The sequence below is a fragment of the Rhamphochromis longiceps genome, linkage group LG23 (assembly GCF_057381845.1).
Source record: "Rhamphochromis longiceps isolate RC_006_pf linkage group LG23, R_longiceps_female_GT1.1, whole genome shotgun sequence".
NCBI lineage: Eukaryota > Metazoa > Chordata > Actinopteri > Cichliformes > Cichlidae > Rhamphochromis > Rhamphochromis longiceps.
In genome coordinates, this window is record NC_140578.1 from 11,138,030 (window position 1) to 11,158,924 (window position 20,895).

At 42.8% G+C, this 20,895-nt stretch overlaps 2 protein-coding genes across 3 annotated transcripts; both read left to right on the forward strand.

Moving 5' to 3' along the window:
- The first annotated feature begins 212 nt into the window (after positions 1-212).
- Positions 213-10,623, forward strand: plin3 (perilipin 3). Its single transcript, XM_085398991.1, has 8 exons — positions 213-330; positions 5,484-5,571; positions 5,792-5,987; positions 6,308-6,390; positions 6,826-7,057; positions 7,770-8,119; positions 9,019-9,237; positions 9,977-10,623. Exons 2-8 carry the CDS (start codon positions 5,503-5,505, stop codon positions 10,112-10,114), a joined length of 1,287 nt encoding a protein of 428 aa, XP_085255117.1. The 5' UTR covers positions 213-330; positions 5,484-5,502; the 3' UTR covers positions 10,115-10,623.
- A 343-nt stretch (positions 10,624-10,966) lies between these two features.
- LOC146641356 (AN1-type zinc finger protein 5) lies at positions 10,967-19,329 on the forward strand. Of its 2 annotated transcripts, none has more exons than XM_085398993.1 (6): positions 10,967-11,147; positions 12,561-12,760; positions 13,145-13,256; positions 14,110-14,237; positions 14,660-14,767; positions 15,934-19,329. In XM_085398993.1, exons 2-6 carry the CDS (start codon positions 12,601-12,603, stop codon positions 16,080-16,082), a joined length of 657 nt encoding a protein of 218 aa, XP_085255119.1. In that variant the 5' UTR covers positions 10,967-11,147; positions 12,561-12,600; the 3' UTR covers positions 16,083-19,329. The 2 variants fall into 2 exon arrangements, with proteins under 2 accessions (XP_085255119.1, XP_085255120.1); XM_085398994.1 differs by lacking the exon at positions 10,967-11,147 and adding an exon at positions 11,159-12,418.
- The last annotated feature ends 1,566 nt before the right edge of the window (positions 19,330-20,895 follow it).

Sequence of the window (20,895 nt, forward strand, 5' to 3'; positions counted from 1 at the left end):
TTTATTTTATACTTAAACAGTTTATAAACCCCGCTGACCACTGCTCGTTTATCCGTGTAAGCACATCTGTGACACAGAAAAGTCACAGAAATGTTGGAAAGTTCTGGCAACACCGTGAGCCCGCGGGGCCTGCAGTGACGGGCACTTCCGTGCTGTGATTTAATTGGCTGAAAGTTTGTAAGCCAGTCTTAGGCTCCGCCTTCCTCCCCTGTGTTGAAGAGTAGCGCAGCAGTGCACTATAAAGGCTCTGAGGCGGGGTGGACCGGGTCACTGACCGGAAGTAACACAGCAGGTCATCACAAGACTGTGAACCGGCAGGCTCCCAGGCAGGTGAGTGGCTCATCCCACAGGTGTGTTCCGTCCTGACAGCAGTCGTAGAGCCATGTTTTTAAGCTGTTTAACCAACTTACTCGTGCGGGTTGCCCAGCTGAGCTTTAGCCTTCGGTCTTACTTCCAGTTAAAGCTGCGGAAACAGCTTTTCTTTTAAAGAGAACCCCATGAAGACGAAAAGCTAAGGCACAGATCGGGAGACTGATTCGGAGAAGCCGTTTGTTTGGTGCTGTGTTAAGTAACGAGTCATAGTTCCTCACATGGGTGAAAGTTCACCGAGTAGAAAGGGGAAGCAATGAAAGACGGACCTGATTAGCTCTGCTGGGAATCATCGTCATGCTGCTCAGAGCCTTTGCTTAAACTAATATTGTGCACTCGGTTACCTAAATCTTTCTTAGCTTCAGAGCCTTTCAAAATCAGGCAATCTGTTGTTGTGAGATTTCATCTCCGGTTGTGGCCTCAGTGTGTGGGCATGTGCTCTGAGTAGTTCAGACAGGTAGTGACTTTTCCCACTCGGATTCATTTTTCAGTGGATATTTTCGGTGGATGGTTTCACAAGATAAAAGCCAGAGCTCAGTAGACCACATTATGTTTCACTTCTTTTAAATCGTCGGGTGACCCCATCAAATAAATCCAGGGACCATTGCAGGGCTCTGACTGCTTTCCAGCCCATGCAAAATAACATTACACATCTGTGTGTCTTTTTTAGGTGGAACTAAAGCATAGAAAACACTAACCCTTTCAAGATTTCCCTTTAACCTACATAAGTGTCTCAGTAGTTTCCGATAAAGCGAAGTCACCTTTGATATCGAGACTTTGAGTTTTAGCTCTGGCTAATACACAGTAGTTTCCCCATCCCCCTGATGTGGCCCAACACTGCAAGGATGTCACACACAAAGCAGTAGGAAGAGGCTTGATAGGATTTTAATGGCCACTTTACTGGATTCAGTTGTCAGTGAGATGATCATTTTGAGAAGTCTAAAGCAGCCGGTTGTGTTGCATAAAAGCCTTCTTCATAACTTGTACTGTTATCGCAGGTTCATCTCGCACTTGATATCAGGGTGCACAGTGTCAGACTTTGCTTTGTAATAAAACTGGTGAAGATCTCATCAACTGCCACTCAGGAAAAAAAAAACCGGCGTTGCTCAACCAAGCTGTTGCAATAACGTGTAATTCTGAGTCACGCACAGGCCAGAAAGATCTCTTCTGGATTGCCAGAGCTCACGAAAAACAAAAGTTAAATGATTTTATTCACACTGACATCCAAACTGTGTGAAATGATTGAATAGTAGCTCTATAAAAATGCCAGTCGTGGCTGAGGCTGTTGGATTTGAGGCTCGTCTCTTGCTGATCGCCTCCTCCTGTCAGGTCGATGAAGCCGACCTGAGCACTGACTTCAGGTTGCCGCTGGTTGGCTGCACACCTCAGGATGCTGCTGGCTGTTTCTCCAGCAGGAAGATCTCAGGACTCATGCTTCTCCCATTCATCTGCTTCTGTTGTGTACATCAGGTCATGCATGTGAGACGCTTGTTAACAGCATCCCAGGTAATACAGGTGGAGTCCATTTATGTCTGTATGCCATCTGGCAGAACGCAAGCAGATGCCATCCACATGTTGCAGGCACCAAAGGGAGAAGGGACGGATTTTGCTGCAGATGTTTCTTTCCAACTGGCTAACGGGCCTCTTTCCTCCTTCCTTCTCTTGCTTGTATCTCTTTGTTGTCTTAACTATATGCTTAAGATACAAAGACAGGTATGTGCGTGTGCGTGCATATGCACAAAGACAGGTGTGTGTGCATGCATGTGCGCTAATTACCAAACTGAATATCCCCTCGTTGTTCAATGTGATGAGTCTGCCTACTCTGAGGTTTTCCGAGCTCAGGAAGTGTCCTTTGGGGGGAGTGACTACCCACCTAAGAAAATTTGGTCAGAGTACAGTGAAGCTAATGAGATTGTATTACCTCATTAAATAAAACTCAATGCATTTTCTTTAACTTGTAAAGAATATTATTTCTATATGAGACCCTAATTTAAAAATGCAGTACTGTGCAAAAGTCTTGAGCCACCCCCAATTTCTTAAAAAACTAATAATAATATTCCAAGAAAGTATGGCTTTTGGAAACAAAGGTTTTCTTTTTCACTTTATTTCCTTTCCTATTCAGTTCTTGTATCTCACTGTTGAATCTTTTTTGTTTGTTTAGCCACGTAACGTGACCTATGACACATTTGTCCACACATAACAGAAGACTTGGAAACAGGACAAACTTTAAATGGACTCTTCAGGCACTTTGTTACCAACAGCTTGTCCCAAAAAGACATCATTTGGTCCTCTTTTCTTTGGCTAATTGGAGATAATGTATCGGAATTTCAGGAGCAGGACCGCGCCTCCAAACGCGCTCCGTCCGGTTGTCATCTATATAGGTTCTGCAAGCTGTTCATTCTCGTTTACGTGCCCCACCCTCCCTCCCTCCTTGTTCTCAATTATTTAACTTCTTCATTTCTATTTAGTGCATGGGGATCTGCCAGGCCCGGGAGCCACCGCCAGTCCCCTTTGAGGCCTTCCCCAAACCGCAGCTCAATTCATGTCAAACCATTCACTTTTACCTACTAAAACGCTGTCAAACCTAAAATGAGGATGTGGGCCCAGCTAGTGAAAGGAAGGATAAATGAATCGAGATTCCCAAAAAGCTGTTAGGTGAAAACTTGGCATCTTGGTATGATATGTTTACCTAAGAAGTGTGAGGTCTTTTTTTAAAAAAACAAACAAAAAAACCCCCATCTACAGCAGACTAACCATATCTGAAAGTCATGTCATTAATAAACAGGACAAAAAAATTCAGCAAAGACCAGACGGATGATTTGGACCTTCAGCCGATCTATTGTTCACTGACACCTCATCAGAAAATGTCTCGGTGGAAGGGCGGCTGTCAGGAAGCCTTTCTTGATGAAGGGAAACGGGGAGGAAAGGCTGAAGTTTATTCAGCACATCTGGGTAGAAAAACACACAGTGGAACAGTCAGTCATGGATCGGCCTCCCCAGAGCCTGGGCCTCAGCATTATTGAAGCAGTGTGAAGAGAACAAAAGGCAGAAACACCCAAAGAAGAGCTTTGAATGTCCTTCAAGAAGCCTGGAGAACTATTCCTGAAGAGCCTCACAGAGAGCTGCTCAGAGTTCAGACTGAGCTGAAGGATAAAGCTGTGTACACCAAATTTTTCATATACTGTTCCATGTATATTTGCACGAGTTAACACATAATTTTTTGTATTATTATTATTTTTTATGGTGCTTCTGATACAGGTTTTTATAAATCCTAATTCCCACTCCTAGAAGAGACACGGCAGGCTGGCTAGGGTTGAAACGACCTGCAGTGAAACAGAATAAATTGCTGATTAATTTTACAGCGTTGCATGGCCCAGTTAAGTATTACATTTGATCTTCATTTAAGACACTTTTTCATTGTATTCATGTAATATGGTAGTTTTTCACTTGAGTAATTATTTTGGCCTAGTTCTCATTTAAAGAAATATTTGACACCAGCGCAGCACTGCTCGCCGTTTCCCGTTAGATTAATAATATCAGATGTCGTCCATTCTGCCTGCAAGCCGCCACGAGAGCTCGTGAACACTCAGTGCCCTGCGGGACCGCGGTTCGTGCCATTAGTTCTGATTTTCCTCGGACTCTCATCCATATTTTGAAATTATCAGAACTTTCATAACCACAGAGTTCTCTCGCATGATTTATCATCCCTGTTTTCTTTTTATGTTGTCGTCACATTTCCTTCGTTTTGAATGCGAGTGCAAGAAAAATGTGAGGATCCGTGTTCTGTCAGGGAGCTGTGCTCGCACTTAGAAGTCCAAGAATTGAATTAAAGGAATAAGCCCCAGATGATTTTTGTTTCACTCTTTTTAGTAACAACAGGGACTTGCGATGTGTCGTCCAGCCATTTGTACTTTCTTTATTTCTAATACACTTCAAAGCATAAATCATTCTTGGGAGTTTTCCTTTGATGCTGCTGCCAGTGATGTTAGTCATGTTACCCTAACTGCTGTGAAGAGCTGTTAAAATGTCAGGCTTTTATTCTTGCAGTCTTGAATCACATTTTGGCTCAAATCTTTCCTTCAAACACAGATAATCATGGAAGAAGAGCTTAAAAATCATAAGTTCAGTGATTACGTATTGTTGAAATCTCCCAATTCTTTGAATCTTTGGGCTGAAGGAGGGACAATACTCGGTGTATCAATGCTCAATCAACAATCATTTATTTCCATACAATTCAACAGTCAGAGCATTACAACTTCCGGACGGGAGAGATGCTACCAGAGGGTCAGGCACATGTCTCAAAATGGTGACGGGTTGCTCAGCTTTTTATAGTCTCTAGTGGCCCCCAGCTAGTCGTAAAAGCCAAAACATCACATTTTTTCTCTGTTACAGCGCCTAAGTTATGACCTCGGCAGTTGTTTCTCTGCTTTCTGTAAGGTGGGGGTGTGGAATGTAGTCTATCTCCCCTGTCTTTAGACACAGAGTCTCCTGCTTACAACCTTCTCTTCATGATTCAACAATTAAGCATGTCAAGAAAACAGTGTAACACATTCCCAGCAGATCAAGGATACAGAGTGATGCACATTTATCTAATGAACTAATATGTGAATATGTTCTGTTAACTCAAAAGTATAATGAGAACTACACTACATACAGCTCACACACTCTATATTAAAGGGTATAATGTGATCTACAGCAGTATTCTAATTCAACTACTTTGATTACATATATAAGGTAACATATAATAACAGAATAATCTAATAGTATGCATAATGCTTACGCCTTGACTTAACAAACACCTGTCTCATTAATTCTTGCTTCATACACAGCTTTGTTTTAATGATGCTGGAAGTTGACAAGAAAATACTCACTTCCAAATGTATCAGTTTTTAATGTAGTTTCGTCTGTGTTACATCATAGTGTTGACAAATGAATTTGGCGTGGCTGAGCTGCCTTTCCGCATGCATTAAACTGACAGGACAAAGATTGCTGCGAGATAAAGTATACCAGCTATTTAAACACAGAGTATCATAGAGAAAGCCGTTATTTCATCATGCACAGTGGGCAATGTGAGGCGAGTCTCTGTTTCTGACACTCTGTATTCCACGACACAGATTGAATCCAGCAGTCACAATGGCAGACAGCGGGAAGACTAATGAGAGTGCAGCTCCGGCAGCAGAACCAGCTAATGGAGAGCAGCAGGTGAGGGGCACTGTGACCTGAAATGATCCCTAATACATAACACGAGTCTACTGTGAACTCATTTAACACTTGATATTTCCCCGTTTTGATCATCTACTCTTGGAAATTAATAATTATTCCTTATTGATTACTAATACAGACCTGAAAAGAGCTGAACTATACTGTACTGTGAGACAGGATTGTGCTTTCAATAACGGCGACGGTTCTATTTTTGTCCTAGACTGTTGTTTCACGAGTGAGCAACTTGCCCTTGGTCAGTTCGGCGTGCGAGGTGGTTTCAAACGCCTACAGTACCACCAAAGACAGCGTTCCCCTACTGAAGGGAGTGATGGATGCAGCCGAGAGCGGGGTCCGGACTCTGGGTGCAGCTGCCACCGCAGGGACCAAACCTCTCTTGAACATGATCGAGCCACAACGTAGGTTCCCATCTCTGCAAATCCGATGTAACGTATGATAATCGCACAAAGATGTACCTCAAACAGATATTTCATGCTGGTTGCGCATTAAAGGTGAGAAGCTGAAGTCAAATCCATTGCTGCCTCAGGGATAGAATGCAATAGAATCATAAGACTGTTTCTTTTATTGTCATGAGAATAAACTTTCCAAATTTTATTGTGGTGTAATTTGAATCTCTGACACTCATCCAGTTCTAGCTGTACTGTAAACCTGACACGATGCCTGTTTTTTACTGAGTGGTATTACTCTCACTGATTCTCGTGTTGTGCACTTGTTGCAGTTGCCTCTGCAAACGAGTACGCTTTGAAAGGATTGGATAAGATGGAAGAAAAGTTGCCTATTCTTCACCAACCAGCAGACAAGGTCAGAATATTTTAATGTAGCATCAAAAAAACCTAACCCTATTGTGCTTAAATGCTGTCATAAAAATCCAAAATGATAGACTTGATAAAGAAAACAGCTCTCTGGCCTCCATGTGCTTGTTTTCTTCGTATTGGTGCATTCTGGATGATTTTGACAATACAGAAAACGCAAAATGCTTCGCTGATCATTGCTCATTTACCTCTTTTCCACTAACGTGTTGTCACTGCTGGCACTAATGCAAACTGAGTAGTGGCAGCATTTTACAGCAGCATGAGCACAGTTTATCAGCTAGCATTAATGATAAACACTGGGGTAATTTCAGAGGAAGAAAGTCGTGGCAGAATTTTATTTATTTATTATAGTCGGCACCAAATCGAGCTCCAGCACCACGTTGGTTTTCAAAAGAAGGTAATTATCTTATCTCGACTTCCTCAGGTGGTGTCAGACACAGTGGGAATGGTGTACCAGTCTGTGGCAGGGGCCAAAGAAGCCGTGGTGGGGGCTGTGATGGGTGGCGTCGAGCTGACCCGGGCAGCAGTCAGCGGAGGAATCAACACAGTCATGGGCACCAGGATGGGCCAGATGGTTAGCAGTGGGATGGGCCTGGCCCTCAGCCGATCCGAGGACTGGGTCGACCAGAACCTACCGCTCACTGAGAGGGAGCTGGGTCAGTAGCTGTGCTAATCACTTCATCGAAAACACTGGGTGGTAATGAACCCGTTTGCCTGTTGTTGAATTATATGAATGTGTCTTGACAGATAAAGGTTTAAAAAATGAATAATTGAGATTATCCCAAAAAATAGGTCACAAAAGCAGGATGAGGTAATCTGGTGAAATGGGGGGTGTGGTCATCATGACTGTTGAATTCGACCACCGTGACTGAACACGTGGATGGTCGGTGCTATTCATAGAGAGGCAGGGCATTCCAGTGAACTTCCCTTCTGTTAACTTGGCCCAAAAAGTACCTGCAATTTCCAGCACTCGCAGCTTTGACACCTGCTACTGTGATGTCATGTTATCATGACAACCTGCCATACTCCACTGTGGAAGCTGTGAAAGAGCCCCGTCTCTGATTATGGCTATGTGGCACAATTGCAACTGTGGCAGCAGCACAGTTGAAGTTGTTCCTTTAACCATCAAAGTGGCTTTTAATGAAAGCACAGTGATGCAGCGTTATGTCCTTTTGCTTGCACAGAACTGATCAGAGGCTCTGTAGTGGCTCTTAGAAGCAAAGCTTCAAACAGATGGAGGGGAAAAGTGTTTCCATCAGTCATGACATACCCAACACCCTGTGCAATGAAGATGCTACGTATTTTAACGGTCTATTTCTGTTAGTAATGTCAGGGTCACACATCTGATTTAGCACTCGCCTCTTTCAGCTGCTGTGGCCGAACCTGCCAGCAGCGAGGTAGCTACCTCTTCAGACAACCCCAGCTACTTTGTCCGGTTGGGGAAACTCTCCACTAAGGTACAGGAACGAGCTCTTCAGCACTCTTTGGATCGGGCACGTCACTACCGGGACACAGCCTATGGTACGGTGGCTCAGATTACCATCACTCTAGACCTGCTAGAAAGCGCCCGCGCCAGTCTCGGTTCAGCAGGTAACCAGATAGGAGGAGCTTCTGAGAAACTCCTGCAGCGCTGGACCGAGTGGAAGCAGAAGCACGGAGGACATGATGGGCAGACGGAGTCTGAGCCAGAGCCAGACGGGACCAAAAATGAGTCTGAGGTCAGGACCGAAAGTCTTTGAAACAGATTATTCAGCTGTGTTTTACAGATATATTTCATAGCAGCATTTTTACTTTGACCTCCTAAGACCCGAACTCTTTCATGTCATGCATTTTTAATTTCTTTGCTATTTGGGCTGATTGGAACCTGATGAAGGTAAAAACAAAGAATTGCCTGATTTATTGATATTTTTTTTAACCTGATTTTTGTTCCTTAGAAAATGAGATCCACATATGAGAACATTTGTTTAAAATTTAGTATTGTGGTCTAGACAACCCAAAATGTGATGTCCACATTTGACCTCTGACCTCTCCTTCAAGGTAAATAGACTGATTTTTGAAGGTTGAAGTGATAATGTATAATGTGTAGAGCCACCTTATGACCTCCTCAAGGTCATAAGGTCAAATTTTCATGTCTTTTGTTTCAAACGGCTTAATTCTTTTGCCTTTTGTTTGTCCTGGCAACATTTACATTTCACATCTGCCTGTCTGTCAAGTTGATCACAGAATGTGTGTGTTAAAGACATTATTGTCAAAAGGAAGGGAATGAGCTGCCTAGTTAATTAGAAATGTATTATATGATATAATCTCTATGAATAATGTCCAGTTACTTGCAGATCAATCCACGATCTGCTCCTAGATAATGTTTGTCTTTACTGCACTAAAAACTTGTTGAAGTACATTTAAAAAGAACAAAGAAACAATATTAATATATCCCCTTAAATAAATGCTGCCCAGAGAGTGAGCTTGCTTGGCATAGGTTCACACTCTGAGAGCTTTTTATTTACTTTCCACCGTCATTTCCTTCTGTGTCATTGTTGTGCTGTTTACATTTGGACTGTCCCGTTATCTTAGCTTTACATTTTATTCATTTGGTTTTTGTTTCCACTTACGTTCACAGCAGCTTGAAAGGCAGACCCTCTCTATGGTGCGTGGTCTGAGCGACCAGCTGCGGTCGGCGTGTGCCAGCGTGGTTTCAAGTGCTAAAGGTCTGCCGAGCACAGTCCAGGACCAGCTGACCGCGGCTCGACAGTCTGCCGAGGAGCTGTATTCCTCTCTGAGGAACACGAGCACCATCACGCCGGTCCTCCTCGATCGGAGCCGTCATCAGCTGAACCAAGTACGCGTCATGCTTTGCTGTCTTTACTGCTCCAGCTGTGCAGCTGCTTAATTAAATGTAGCTCATAGCTCGAGTTTTTAGTTTCACCCACAGCGCCACCACTCTCCACGTTAGTTCTTGTGTAATGTCACTGGAAAGTCCCATGCACTGCTGATGCTACAACATTCAAGTGTATGTTATACACTTACCAACCACTTTATTAGGTACATCTTGCTACTGCTGTGTTGAACCCTTTTTTTTTTTTTTTTTTTTTTTTTTTTTTGTACAAGGCCTAATTACTGGTATTTGAGTTACTGTTGCTTTCATGTGAGCTCAACACAGTCTGGCAGCAAGGTCAGGTTATTTTCCTGTGACGTCACCAGGCATTTTTATCTGGAGAACTGCTGTCTTACACATTGGATAATATTATTAATTTATTTGTTGGACCATTCTTAATCCTGGATATGGTCGTGTAGGGAAAAGCCCAATAGATCAGCAGTTTCTAATCATCTTTCTTTCCCATTCTGATGCTCAATCTGAACCTCAGCAGGTCGTCTTGACCACATCGAAATGCAGAGAGTGGCTTCCATGTAATTGGCTGATTAGCTATTTGCATTAACAATCTGCTAATAAAGTGGCTAGTCAGTGAAACGAATTTGTTTTCAATCTCTGATGGTGCTCAGTATTATTTCAGATCATTTATCCTCTTATTAACTGTACATTTTTATTAAAACTGTACTGTTGTGTGTGTCCATCCCAGGTTCAGAAGTCTGTGGATGGTGTCATGGACTATCTACTGCACAACACGCCGCTCAACTGGCTGGTGGGACCGTTCGCTCCTCAGATCACTGAGCATGCAGAGGGCGACGTGGCAGAGAAGGCCGGACCAAACGAGTAGACGCGAAGACTTCCTGTGCTCCTCTGAGATGATTCAAAGTGGTGTTAGGGGACTATTTCTAGATGTTGATGAACCAGCTCAAAATAGGTGCCATAATATTCATGAAAAACTGTCATCATCATAATTCTATCAGTTTTTGACACTACATTTATCATGCAGAAGTTAAAATCTAAAATGTGGCCTTAGGAAATGATTGTTTTGCACTTTATTATTTATGGTAGATTTGTTGGGGTTTTTTTTTTTTTTTTTGTTGTGTTTTGTTAATCTCTGAAAGATTAATGTGTCTTTAAACATTTTTGTTTGGAAGGAATTCAAAACCTTCCCAAAACAAAGTAAAATCTAGTGGCGTATAGGAAAAATAATATAGAAAAGACATGAGGACATCTTGAATCAGATGCATTTAATTTGTTTTCGAATTTTACCTTCAGTATTCTCTTTCTGGAAAGAGTTAATTGTCATTAAACTGATATGTAAATAAATTTCTAACACTGCAGAATCATGTATGAGCGAGTGACTCTTTATTTATGTTTGGAAACAGCCTCACACACAGGTTAGAAACAGGAGATGGTGTCAAACAGAAAAATGAGGATAAAAATAAGTCTAGAGAGATTATTTGTTTTGTGAAGAAGAAATGATTGATTTCCCTGTTTCATCACAAAAATGGAAGTCTTTTTGTGGATGTGGAACTCAAGAAGCAGCATTAGATCAATAACATAAAACAAATTAACTGTAAGATTAAAACGCCTAAATAAAAAGGCCAAAGTCAGGGATCGTGTCCACAGAGGGACTGGGGCCGAACGATGCTGTTCTGACCTTGTGTGTGATGATCAGCTGTGGTGGTGGAGGTGGTGTAGGTGTAGTTTGCTGTGCTGGCCCGTCGCTCTGAGGGCTGACATTGGCGGTGACGTCATGGTCGTTGTTTCGAATGTCGGGAGCTAGCGCTGGGTAGGAGGCCGCGCGCTCTGCTGGGGACACAGCTCACTCAAATCTGAACCCCTCCGTCGTCGACAGCCGCCGATTAACTACGTTTCAGGTAATGTCTTCATTCCCGACTGATTCGGCAGATTCCCGGGATGTGGTACCGGTCATAAACCCAGCCGGGACGCTGTTGGGAGGCGCTCTAGTTTTGGGTTGGCTGACTGCGTTAGCAACTCTGCTAACAGATAGCCCGCTAACACTAGCGTTTATTCGATTGAAAAGCCGCGATCTGCGTATAGTTCGTCACCGAGGACGCTGTAGCATTTAACTTTCGTATTTTTCACGATGACACAGGGCCACCGGTCGAGTTTCGTCCTTCCTTTTACACCTGTATGCAGTGTCAGACAGACCAAACGTCCAGCGAGGCTGTTTGCTAATGTTTGCTGTGAGCTATTCAAGCACAGGACGCCAATTGTTTTCTTGTGCGGACAAACTCGGACTGGGAACGGCCAGCTGGAAGTTGTTCGGCTAAACTGCACGCAGCGCAGTTTTAACGTTAGCCAGCGCGTCGGTATTTAGGGTTTCGTACTGACGGGGTTTTTGTTTTATTCTTGTTGTCTTTTTCACAACTTTCTCCATGACCAAAAACGTCTTGTGCGGCGGAAGAAAGCGCGAAACAGCTGAGTTAGCGCATGTTTCACACACCGTCATTTACCTTCTAGGGTGTGTGTGTGCGGCTCTTTGGACCCTTTGTTTCCGTCACCATGCACAGCTCTCCGTGTTTGTTCAAACTAATCCCACAGCTTCCTACTTTTAAAACTCGTGCTTGCTTTGATGTTGTAAGAGGTGCAGTACATTCGGCGATCCGTTTCACTGGTATTTCTATTGCTGCTACGTTTTTGTGTTTTCTAATAATTTTGAAGCATAGTTTATTTATTAGTATTTTCAGTGTGCCAAAGTCCAGGCCTGATTTTGCAGTAATCGTGGACTTTGGCCTTCAGAAGTTGGGGTTGGTCTTAATTTTGGTTTATGAAGTTTATAAAACTGCAACAGACCTTCATTACAGCTGCAAGTAGTGGACCATAACCTTTAATTCACAAAGACCTCTTTTCCACTTGTCCAGTGCCTAATCTAGAGCTGGTTCAATGCATTCCAGTAAATGGGGGGGAGGGATGACTACTTTCTGTGCCAGAAAAGTGTGAACCAGCTCAGTGCTGCAAATTTACTGGTTGTAAAAGTTGGAAGGGGCTTTAGCTAGAAAGTAACAGTATTTGCCAAATAAGCCCCAGGATTTGTCTGCTGTGATTGTCTTTTTTCTTTAAGCTATGTAACGATCAGTCCTCAAGCCTTTCAGAGCTGGACTGGCTCTGTGTCGGTGCAAAAGAGGTAAAAGAAGTCATGATGTGCTCAAACTCTACTCTCATGCTGCAATGCCAATCTCCAAGCTCTTTTAGCTCCAACCTAAAAGCTTTGTAATCAAACAGGGACTGCTAATTATTCTCACTAACTTCTGCAACCCCATTTTCAGGATTATCCTCTCCCATCCCCCTTACCCCCTCTGTCAGAGCATGGCTCAGGAGACCAATCAGACGCAGGTGCCAATGCTTTGCACTATGGGATGCGGTTTCTATGGTAACCCCCGCACCAACGGCATGTGCTCGGTCTGCTACAAGGAACACCTGCAGAGACAACAGGGAGGGGGGCGGTCCAGCCCCCCTGGAGAGAAAGGTAGGAAGATGGGAGAGACATGACCTATAAAAAGCAGGGGTCTGCTGGATAAGGGTGTACCAGGTGAATAAGTCAGGAGCTTTTAAATGGGAGTCACTCAAAAAGTGCACTGGAAATAGGGAGCCGAACTAGCTAAAAGGGGCTGGAGAACAGAGGTAGCATTAGCTGCCTACACTGTGGCATCAGAAAGCAAGAGAGTTACATTGCCATCTGTTGTTGTACATTAACTCAAAGTGCATCTGATCATGGTAAACAAATACATGTAGGGAATGTCAAGACGCTTAGAAGCAAGTGGAAAGTCATCCATGTGTGAGGCAACAACAGATTTTTGTGACTGATCTGACTGTCCTCCCCCCTCCCCGACACACACATGCGTGCACACAGCTGCTACTTCACCAGCGGGATCACCAGGATCGGCCGGTACAACTGTGGAGAGCACAACCTCAGAGCCCAGTACAGAGGTGGCAGGAACCCCACCTGAGGAACAAACAACCAGGTATGCTGAGTTACGCGTAGAAAAGCGCAGAGAGCCGTGTTGTTTCATTGAGTCATTGTGAATCAGTGTTTTAGATGTGATTCATCAAGGAAAAATATACTCCGTGTTGGCTCTTTGACTAGTCCAGTCAGTTCATGCTAGTACCGCAGCTTGCCTCTGCAGAAGGGTAGGCAGTTGTGTGCATATTTATTTATGAAAACAAAACCTTCTATCACCATGGTGCAGTCATTTTCTGGGTGAAAACATTTTTACCTTACCCTGACGACCCCAACCTTCTAGTAAGAACTTTTCAGCTATTTCAATTTGCACGTCGACATTGACAGGTGAGGTTGTGATGAGCTTCTGATGATTATCAAAAGCCAAATTAAGTGTACGATGGGCTGTGTTGTCATTGACACTGGAAGAAAATTAGCTAGAGGATGGTGTAGTTTAAAACTTAGCTTGAGGCCCTGTTCTGAAAAACTGCAGTGTAATGCTGAATAATTTTTTGCTGGCCAAGTTCTTTTTCTGCTATTCGGCATTTTGAAGGGCCTCTTTTATAATTTGCTTTAACTTTACCATTGGGCTAACCTTTTTAAATGTTAAAAATGGATTTAATTCACTGTGAGGAAAGTGCGATAGGTAAGAAAAGTTCTGCGAGGCTCTTGAAATTGCTAAAAATGGTTTTATATTGCAGCGTGTGCACTGGATCTGTTTCCTCCCAAAGGGGACAAAACCAAAGCAAAGAGAGTACCAAGATAAATTTAATCATTTCAATTCTTTTTTTTTTTTCTTTTTTTTTTGTTGTGTGTTTTTTCAGTATTTTTATTTAATCTAAACTGAAATTTGCTGACTTGATTTGATGCCCTGTTAGTCCCAGCTCCACCAGCCCAGTAACTCAACAGATGACAGCTATGAGCATCTCCCAGGATTCAGGAGCTGTGGATTCTGATCGAGCAGAAGCCGAGGAGGGTGAAGAGGAGGGTACTTCAAACAGCACAGGTAAACATCGTAGAAAGCAGTAGTTCATTCCCTACCCACCGTCCACACGGTCGGCCCTACTCAAAGCAGAGGAGTACACTATTAAGAACTGCTGCGTGAATAAACAATGGGACGCACTCGCCACCGTGTTCCGGGAGCGTGCCTGAAGTGATAAACACAATATGCTCTGTGATGACCATTGGTTTTCCCGTTTTATTTCATTTTGCCTTCTGCTGTGTGGCATGTTCTGTGTTGCAGTCAAATAACTGTGTAAGGAAATCGTGTTTTTACGTGTTTAAATAATATTTTATAAAGCTTAAGTTACGGCCTCTGACCCGGCTAGCATATTTGATTGGTTGAAGTTAATTGTGTTGTCTTTTGTACATGTGCATAAATAAACATACAGCTGTTTTACATACGGTTGCTTTGTTTTTCCCCACCAGAGCCAGTCGGGGAAGCTGCGCAGGCTTCGTCTGATGGCGACCAGACTCCTGATAAAAACAAGAAAAAGAATCGCTGCTTTTCTTGCCGGAAGAAAGTAGGACTTACTGGTAAGTGAGGGAAGAATTTCACTCAAGTTTCTTATCTGTTTATCCTGTGTTTTATGAGTCGGCAGGGGTTCCTCACCCCTAATAAGACATTGATTTGGCACACGGATGTATGTGGTGCAATGTCAAAGACATCTTTAATATTCTTCGCCTGCAGAGCTTTTGGAGCTAAACCTGTTTTTAAAGGACAATAATGACAGCTGCACACAAATGATTCATATGTGCATTTATTCTGTGATGATTGCTTATGTACAGCGAGCGACATTCTGCACTTAAGTGATACATTTCACAGTGTGCAGCTCGGTCCTTTTTTTTTTTTTTTGCTTCATAGGAGACTCTGAGACTTAATAGCAATGATTATATATCAGCTTAATTGAGACCACATCCTGAGTTAGCATGTAAAATTGAGCAACATCATCAAGGCCCAGTCAAACTGAATTTAATTAAAACCTTACACAGGGCAGTGTAAGAATAAGTCTGTAAAATAATCGGGATGTAGTAGGACTGGGTGATGCATTTCTTTCTTTTTTAATATAGCCTCAGTCTCCCTCTGCACCTCGAGCTGACTCTGTTTTCCTGCAGCTTGGAGAGAGACACAGGGCTGTTCCCAACAATGAAAAATAACTCTTTAATTTACGGATAGACAGCATGAAAACTGAGTTTTCATAATGTGTGTGTGTGTGTAACCAAAGCTTATTAACTTTTGGAAATGGTACGCTAAAAAGAAGTCGGTGAATTTTACCTCACAGAAGTTGGAAGATCTGAACCAAGTCATGTGGTGAGATTTACCGGCCTAACAAGGCAGCAGTCAAGGAACAATTGCCGTATTTTTTTTTTTTTTAAGGTCAAATGAATGTTTTTGTCAGTGGTGTCTTAGTAGTCTGGTCTGATGGCAGATAATCCATCAAATATGCTGTATATAAACCCAAACATATGTGGGTTTTACTGCTGGCCCTATCTACTGCAGCACATAGTTTCCTTGCTGCTCTGTCCTCTTGTCTGTTCTAACACACTGATTTGGGGTCAGCACCCGAGAAATGAAACAATCCCAAATTGAAGAAAATAGCCATTCTGCCCCAAAACGAGATGTGAGTTTTGGTCTCTGGTGTCCAGATACATGTGATATCTATAATAAAGCGTCCAAGTTTAATTGCTTCTTTTTCCTCAAGGTTTTGACTGTCGCTGTGGCAACCTGTTCTGCGCCATCCATCGTTACTCCGACAAACACGACTGTCCCTATGATTACCGGAGCGCAGCCGCTGCCCAGTTACGCAAGGAGAACCCCATCGTAGTGGCTGAGAAGATTCAGAAGTTATGAGGACTGAGAGCAAAAAAGAAGTTTCTGACTTTGTGAATTTGAACAATGGCGACTTGGATGAAAACACCTGATATCGTGGCTTCATTTGTTCATGGTAGTGTAAAGCGGGCGGGGTGGGGGTGGTGCGGTCGCAGCCACAGTCCAGACACTTCCCTTACTAGCATCTCCCTCTCTCTCCACTTGTGGCTGCAGCGCGCGCGTGTGTTTGTATGAAAGTGTGTGTGTGCGTGCACATTTGCTTGAGAGCTGGGGAGAGAGCCATGAGGGCTTGGTGGACATTTGTTTTGCCGTGGGAAGGGCAGGAATTTGATTTTTACCCCTTTTGTTTTTTTTGTTGTTGTTGTTTTTCCACTTAGCGGGATCGTGTGAGTGTATTTTTTTATACAATCCCTGTAGGTAGCTGAAATGAACGAGGATAAGCTGTTAAGGAATGTGTCAATCGGGATAATGACAGAAACACATTTAGGGGGTCTAGTGACTCATGTATCAGCAAGACCTTTAAGGGCTTTGGAATATAGCATTTTATCCCAGACTGAAAAATGATGTCAACTACTTGTCAAATTGGCAACTCCTTTACTCTGTGGGCGACCACATGTAGTACTCCAAAGTCTGAGTTTTCCACATGCGTCTCTCTTTGATATGTAGGCTTGTATGGATACCGGGTGCATGAACAGTCATTGGAAGGGGAAAGCCGGGGAGGGAAACAAACGACCTTGACTTAACTGTGTGATTGATTTTTTTTTTTTCTTCTTTATTTTAATGAGCGTATGACATCAGAAGATCTATATTAATATATTGTAGTTAGCTTGAATTGTGTGATTGCATTCTATTTATTTTTTATTGTTTGGTTGGTCTGTGCTGGAGGATTGGCAGCATGTGTCCGCGAATCTTTAACGATTTGCTCTTAACTTTTTCTTCGATTATATTTAAGTAATTCCATCCTGATTATGTAACCAGTGAAGAAGAAAATGCGCGCCCGAGCTCTGACGTGACGGAGCGGAGCCCGGCTGAGCCGCTCGGAGGGAGCGAGTGCAGTAGGATGTCAGTGATTAAGGCTTTGGGTATGAAGCACAACGACGTATGTCCGCTGCAGAGCACAAGCTACGGTGCCATGCCCGCTCAGTTTTGTTCAGCATTCGGGTCACTTGCAGTTTATATCCGAGCTGTATCGCAGCCTTGCTGATGAAATTGCCTTGTCGAGTTGCTGAGATTTTCTTCTTCGGTAAGGCGGCGCGCTCGCCTCGAATGACCATTTATGTTCTTCGGAGCCTGTATGAAGCTCCACGTTTCTCCTACCACCAGCAGACCACTGACACATGCTGAATGAAAACTGACCCGGGTCGCAGTTGCTCTCATAGACGATGGCGTACGTTCTGCTCAGCGTTGCAGTGCCGCAGAGTTGCGTGCTGTGCTTTTACAGTGTGCTCAGACTGCTTCTAGCTAGCTTCTTCTAGGAAGATCAGTCCCACGTGCATGTGTGCAGTCAAACACGCGTTGCTGTTTTGTGACCGCGTAGTTTGAAATGAAGCTGGAATGTTTAAAAAGCCGCACAGCAGTAGCACAATGCATGGCCGGAACCGTAAGGTTCCCGTTAACAGGACTGTTTTTTGTTTTTTTTCCTCAAATGTAAATACCATACAGCTCCTCTTCTTATAGTATAACCTCAATGTAGATTTTTGCCAGGTAATAAAGGTGGGGAATTAAGGCAACAAATAGTACTCTCTGTATTAAAGTGCTTTTCATAATTATCCAAAAAAAATGTGCTACAACTAGCACTGATGTTTTCCCCATCTTGTTTCCTCATTAATTTTTCAGGTTTTTACGTGTAATGTTCAAATTGTTTAATAACCACTAGTATCCCCTGCAGGCCACGTGGTTTCTATTTTACCATACTAGCTACACTCTTAACCAGCCCCCCCTCCTCCCTCCCGAGCTATATTAACGTTGCTGAATAACAGAGTATCTCAGTCAGAGCTTTTATCCTGTTACTGATTTGTAGCAATAGCGATATTACTGAAAGTTTAAAGGGCCCCAAGCAAGAAATAGAGGGTTCATCTTTTCATTATTAAAAGCTTTCCCTGTAAATGTTGCTTGATGCGGTTCATTATATATTAATGAAAGCTGGAGAAAAGTTGCATTTGAATTTTCAGGGAATGCAATTTAAAAATAATCCACCGCAAAAGGCGAAAGAGAGGAATCACACTCCTCCGTGTGTCGGCTTAGTTCTGCCTCTTCTGATTGAAAAAGAGCCTTCGTCGAGTCTTTGCGTTAATGGCCGACGTGATGACTTGGCATGCCGACGGCGAGACGTTTTGCCGTGGATGAGTTGAGCCCGCAGTGACGGTGATTTAACTTCTTCCACCGTCACACCTACAGTGTAAATTTCAAATTGAGAAGGTGTTAACTGTGATATTCAGGGGGACGAGTGGTTGGTGCTGCTCTGCAGTTCGTTGTGTTTTAGACACAGAATTCTCAGACTTGGTTGATGATTATAAAACATCGTTGCATACGGTAAGCTCGGTTTTCCTTTACAGATTAATTGTCTCTTCATGGGAGAATTTTCCTGTGATGATTGTTCAGTTATGTAAATCATGGGGGGTTGCATGGTTTACGCTCATTTTCTATTGACTGCTCATATCAGTGCTCCAAACGTTTCAGCATGTTTTTCCTGATAAATGTGAGCAGTTTGAATGTAAACCACCACAAGTCACACGATAAGTCGTGTTGCCGTCAGACTGACTGTCCGTTGGCCGACGATGGTTGTCTTTATGTGATTTGAGACATTTGAATCATTCAAATCTTTTGACTGTTTGACTTGCCACCAGCAATTAGGGCTACGTGACCTGAGTAACTGAGATATTATCAGTGCATATACTTGTGTTTTGTTTGGTTTTTTTTTTTCCCCTTTTTTGTTGCATTGATTATTGTTTGATGTTCTCACACCTTTCATAATCAGTGTCTTCATCATGCAAGGGTTTTGATTGAGAATAATAAACTTGTGAGTTAGGATGAATTTTCTTCAGCTTCACTGCAGGAATAAAGACATATTATTCTGTCTTTCAAGATGAGCTTTAGGGACTTGAGATGAAATCTACGATGTTCACAGAGGTGTAGTTGCCGTCCCTTGGCACTCCAGTCCCCCAGAAACACCACCAGATATCTTTTTATTTTTTCTTTTAAGAGTTAGGATTGTAAGATGTGTAAGAGTAAGTATAAACAATAAAATCACAAAGTTTATTTTAATTTACACTTGTCGTTTGTATTTATTTGTCTTAATGTATGCTAAATAAATACTCATTTTAAATCCAAGCTCCTTGCACTCTGCTTTAGAAGAAAACCTCAGTATTTTACTGTGATACAAGCTGCATGTGGAGATGTGGAAATATACGCGTTTTTACAGCTAATGTAGTTGTGCTGTTATCACCACAGCGGGAAAAGCGTATTTAACTGTTATAAATGACTTTTCTATGATTTTTCACATTTTTGTAAAGCCATCAAGTGGGCCAGTTTGTAGCCTTTGGAGGTCTTGTTCTGATCTTTCTGCAGTTTGACAGCCCTGCCCTAAGACATAGGGGCGCCACAGGTCAATAAAGGTTATCACCTTTATCCATACTACTTTCAGATCTCCCAGAATGCTTCTGTCTATAGAACAAGGGCTTACTTTGAGTATAAACATGCCTCTGCACTCATGAAATTATTCCCAGGTCAACACGTACAACACCAAAACACAGAATGAGGAAATATCTTTTGAAGGAATGACTCAAAGGGGCGGAATGACAGGAATGACACCGGGGGCGGTCGTGGCTCAAAGAGTTGGCAGTTCGTCTTGTAACCGGAAGGTTGCCAGTTCGAGCCCCGGCTTGGTCGTTGTGTCCTTGGGCAAGACACTTCACCTACCGCCTACTGGTGATGGCCAGAGGGGCCGATGGCCGATATCCATTATTATTATTATCAAAGCCTTTCTCTAGCACATGGAGACCACGTTAATTTTTTCATTTATTCTGTTATCTGTCTGAATAATATCAGTTTGATATAGGATATTCCTGTGTTATTATGTATAATTAAGCCCGTTTATTTACATGTATAAGATATCCATCCTACTTCCATCATGATTTAGTCATTAAAGTTAACAATTACAAGTTACATTCTAGGCAGTAGCTTTGTTGTTTGATGTCATCCAGTGTTTAATAAAGGGCAAAAAAAAAGTTAGACCTCCTCTCGGGGCCCTGTGGGTTTGTACTGATGTGCCTAATGGACCTTAAGATAAGATAACTCTTTATTGTCATTGCACAGTCGTACATAGTCCAATAGTCCAATGAAATTGGAAAACTGTCCTACGTCGACACTACATATAACACAACATGACCCGATACGACACATCACAACGCAACACAAACAACACAACACAACACAGTATAATAACTTAGTAATAAAAAATAAGAATAAGTGTATTTGTATTACACACTGTTATTATTGCACATTAATTGTTATTGCACCTTGTTATAAATATAAATATTATTATTGTTACTGTTTTTACCATTGTTACCTCCCCCCCCCAAAAAGTCCAGGTAGGTAGCCAGTCAGGTCAGCTATTTGCATTGATCAGGGCTATTGCCCTGTTGTAAAAGCTGTCCTTGAGTCTATTTGTTCGGGACCTCAGCAGCCTGAACCTCCTGCCAGACGGCAGCAGCTTAAACACCCGGTGTCCTGGGTGTGTACCGTCCCGTAGGATGCTGCGTGCCCTCTTGAGACAGCGAGTGCTGTACAGGTCCTTCAGGGAGGGAAGAGGATGTCCAATGATTTTTTGGGCCAT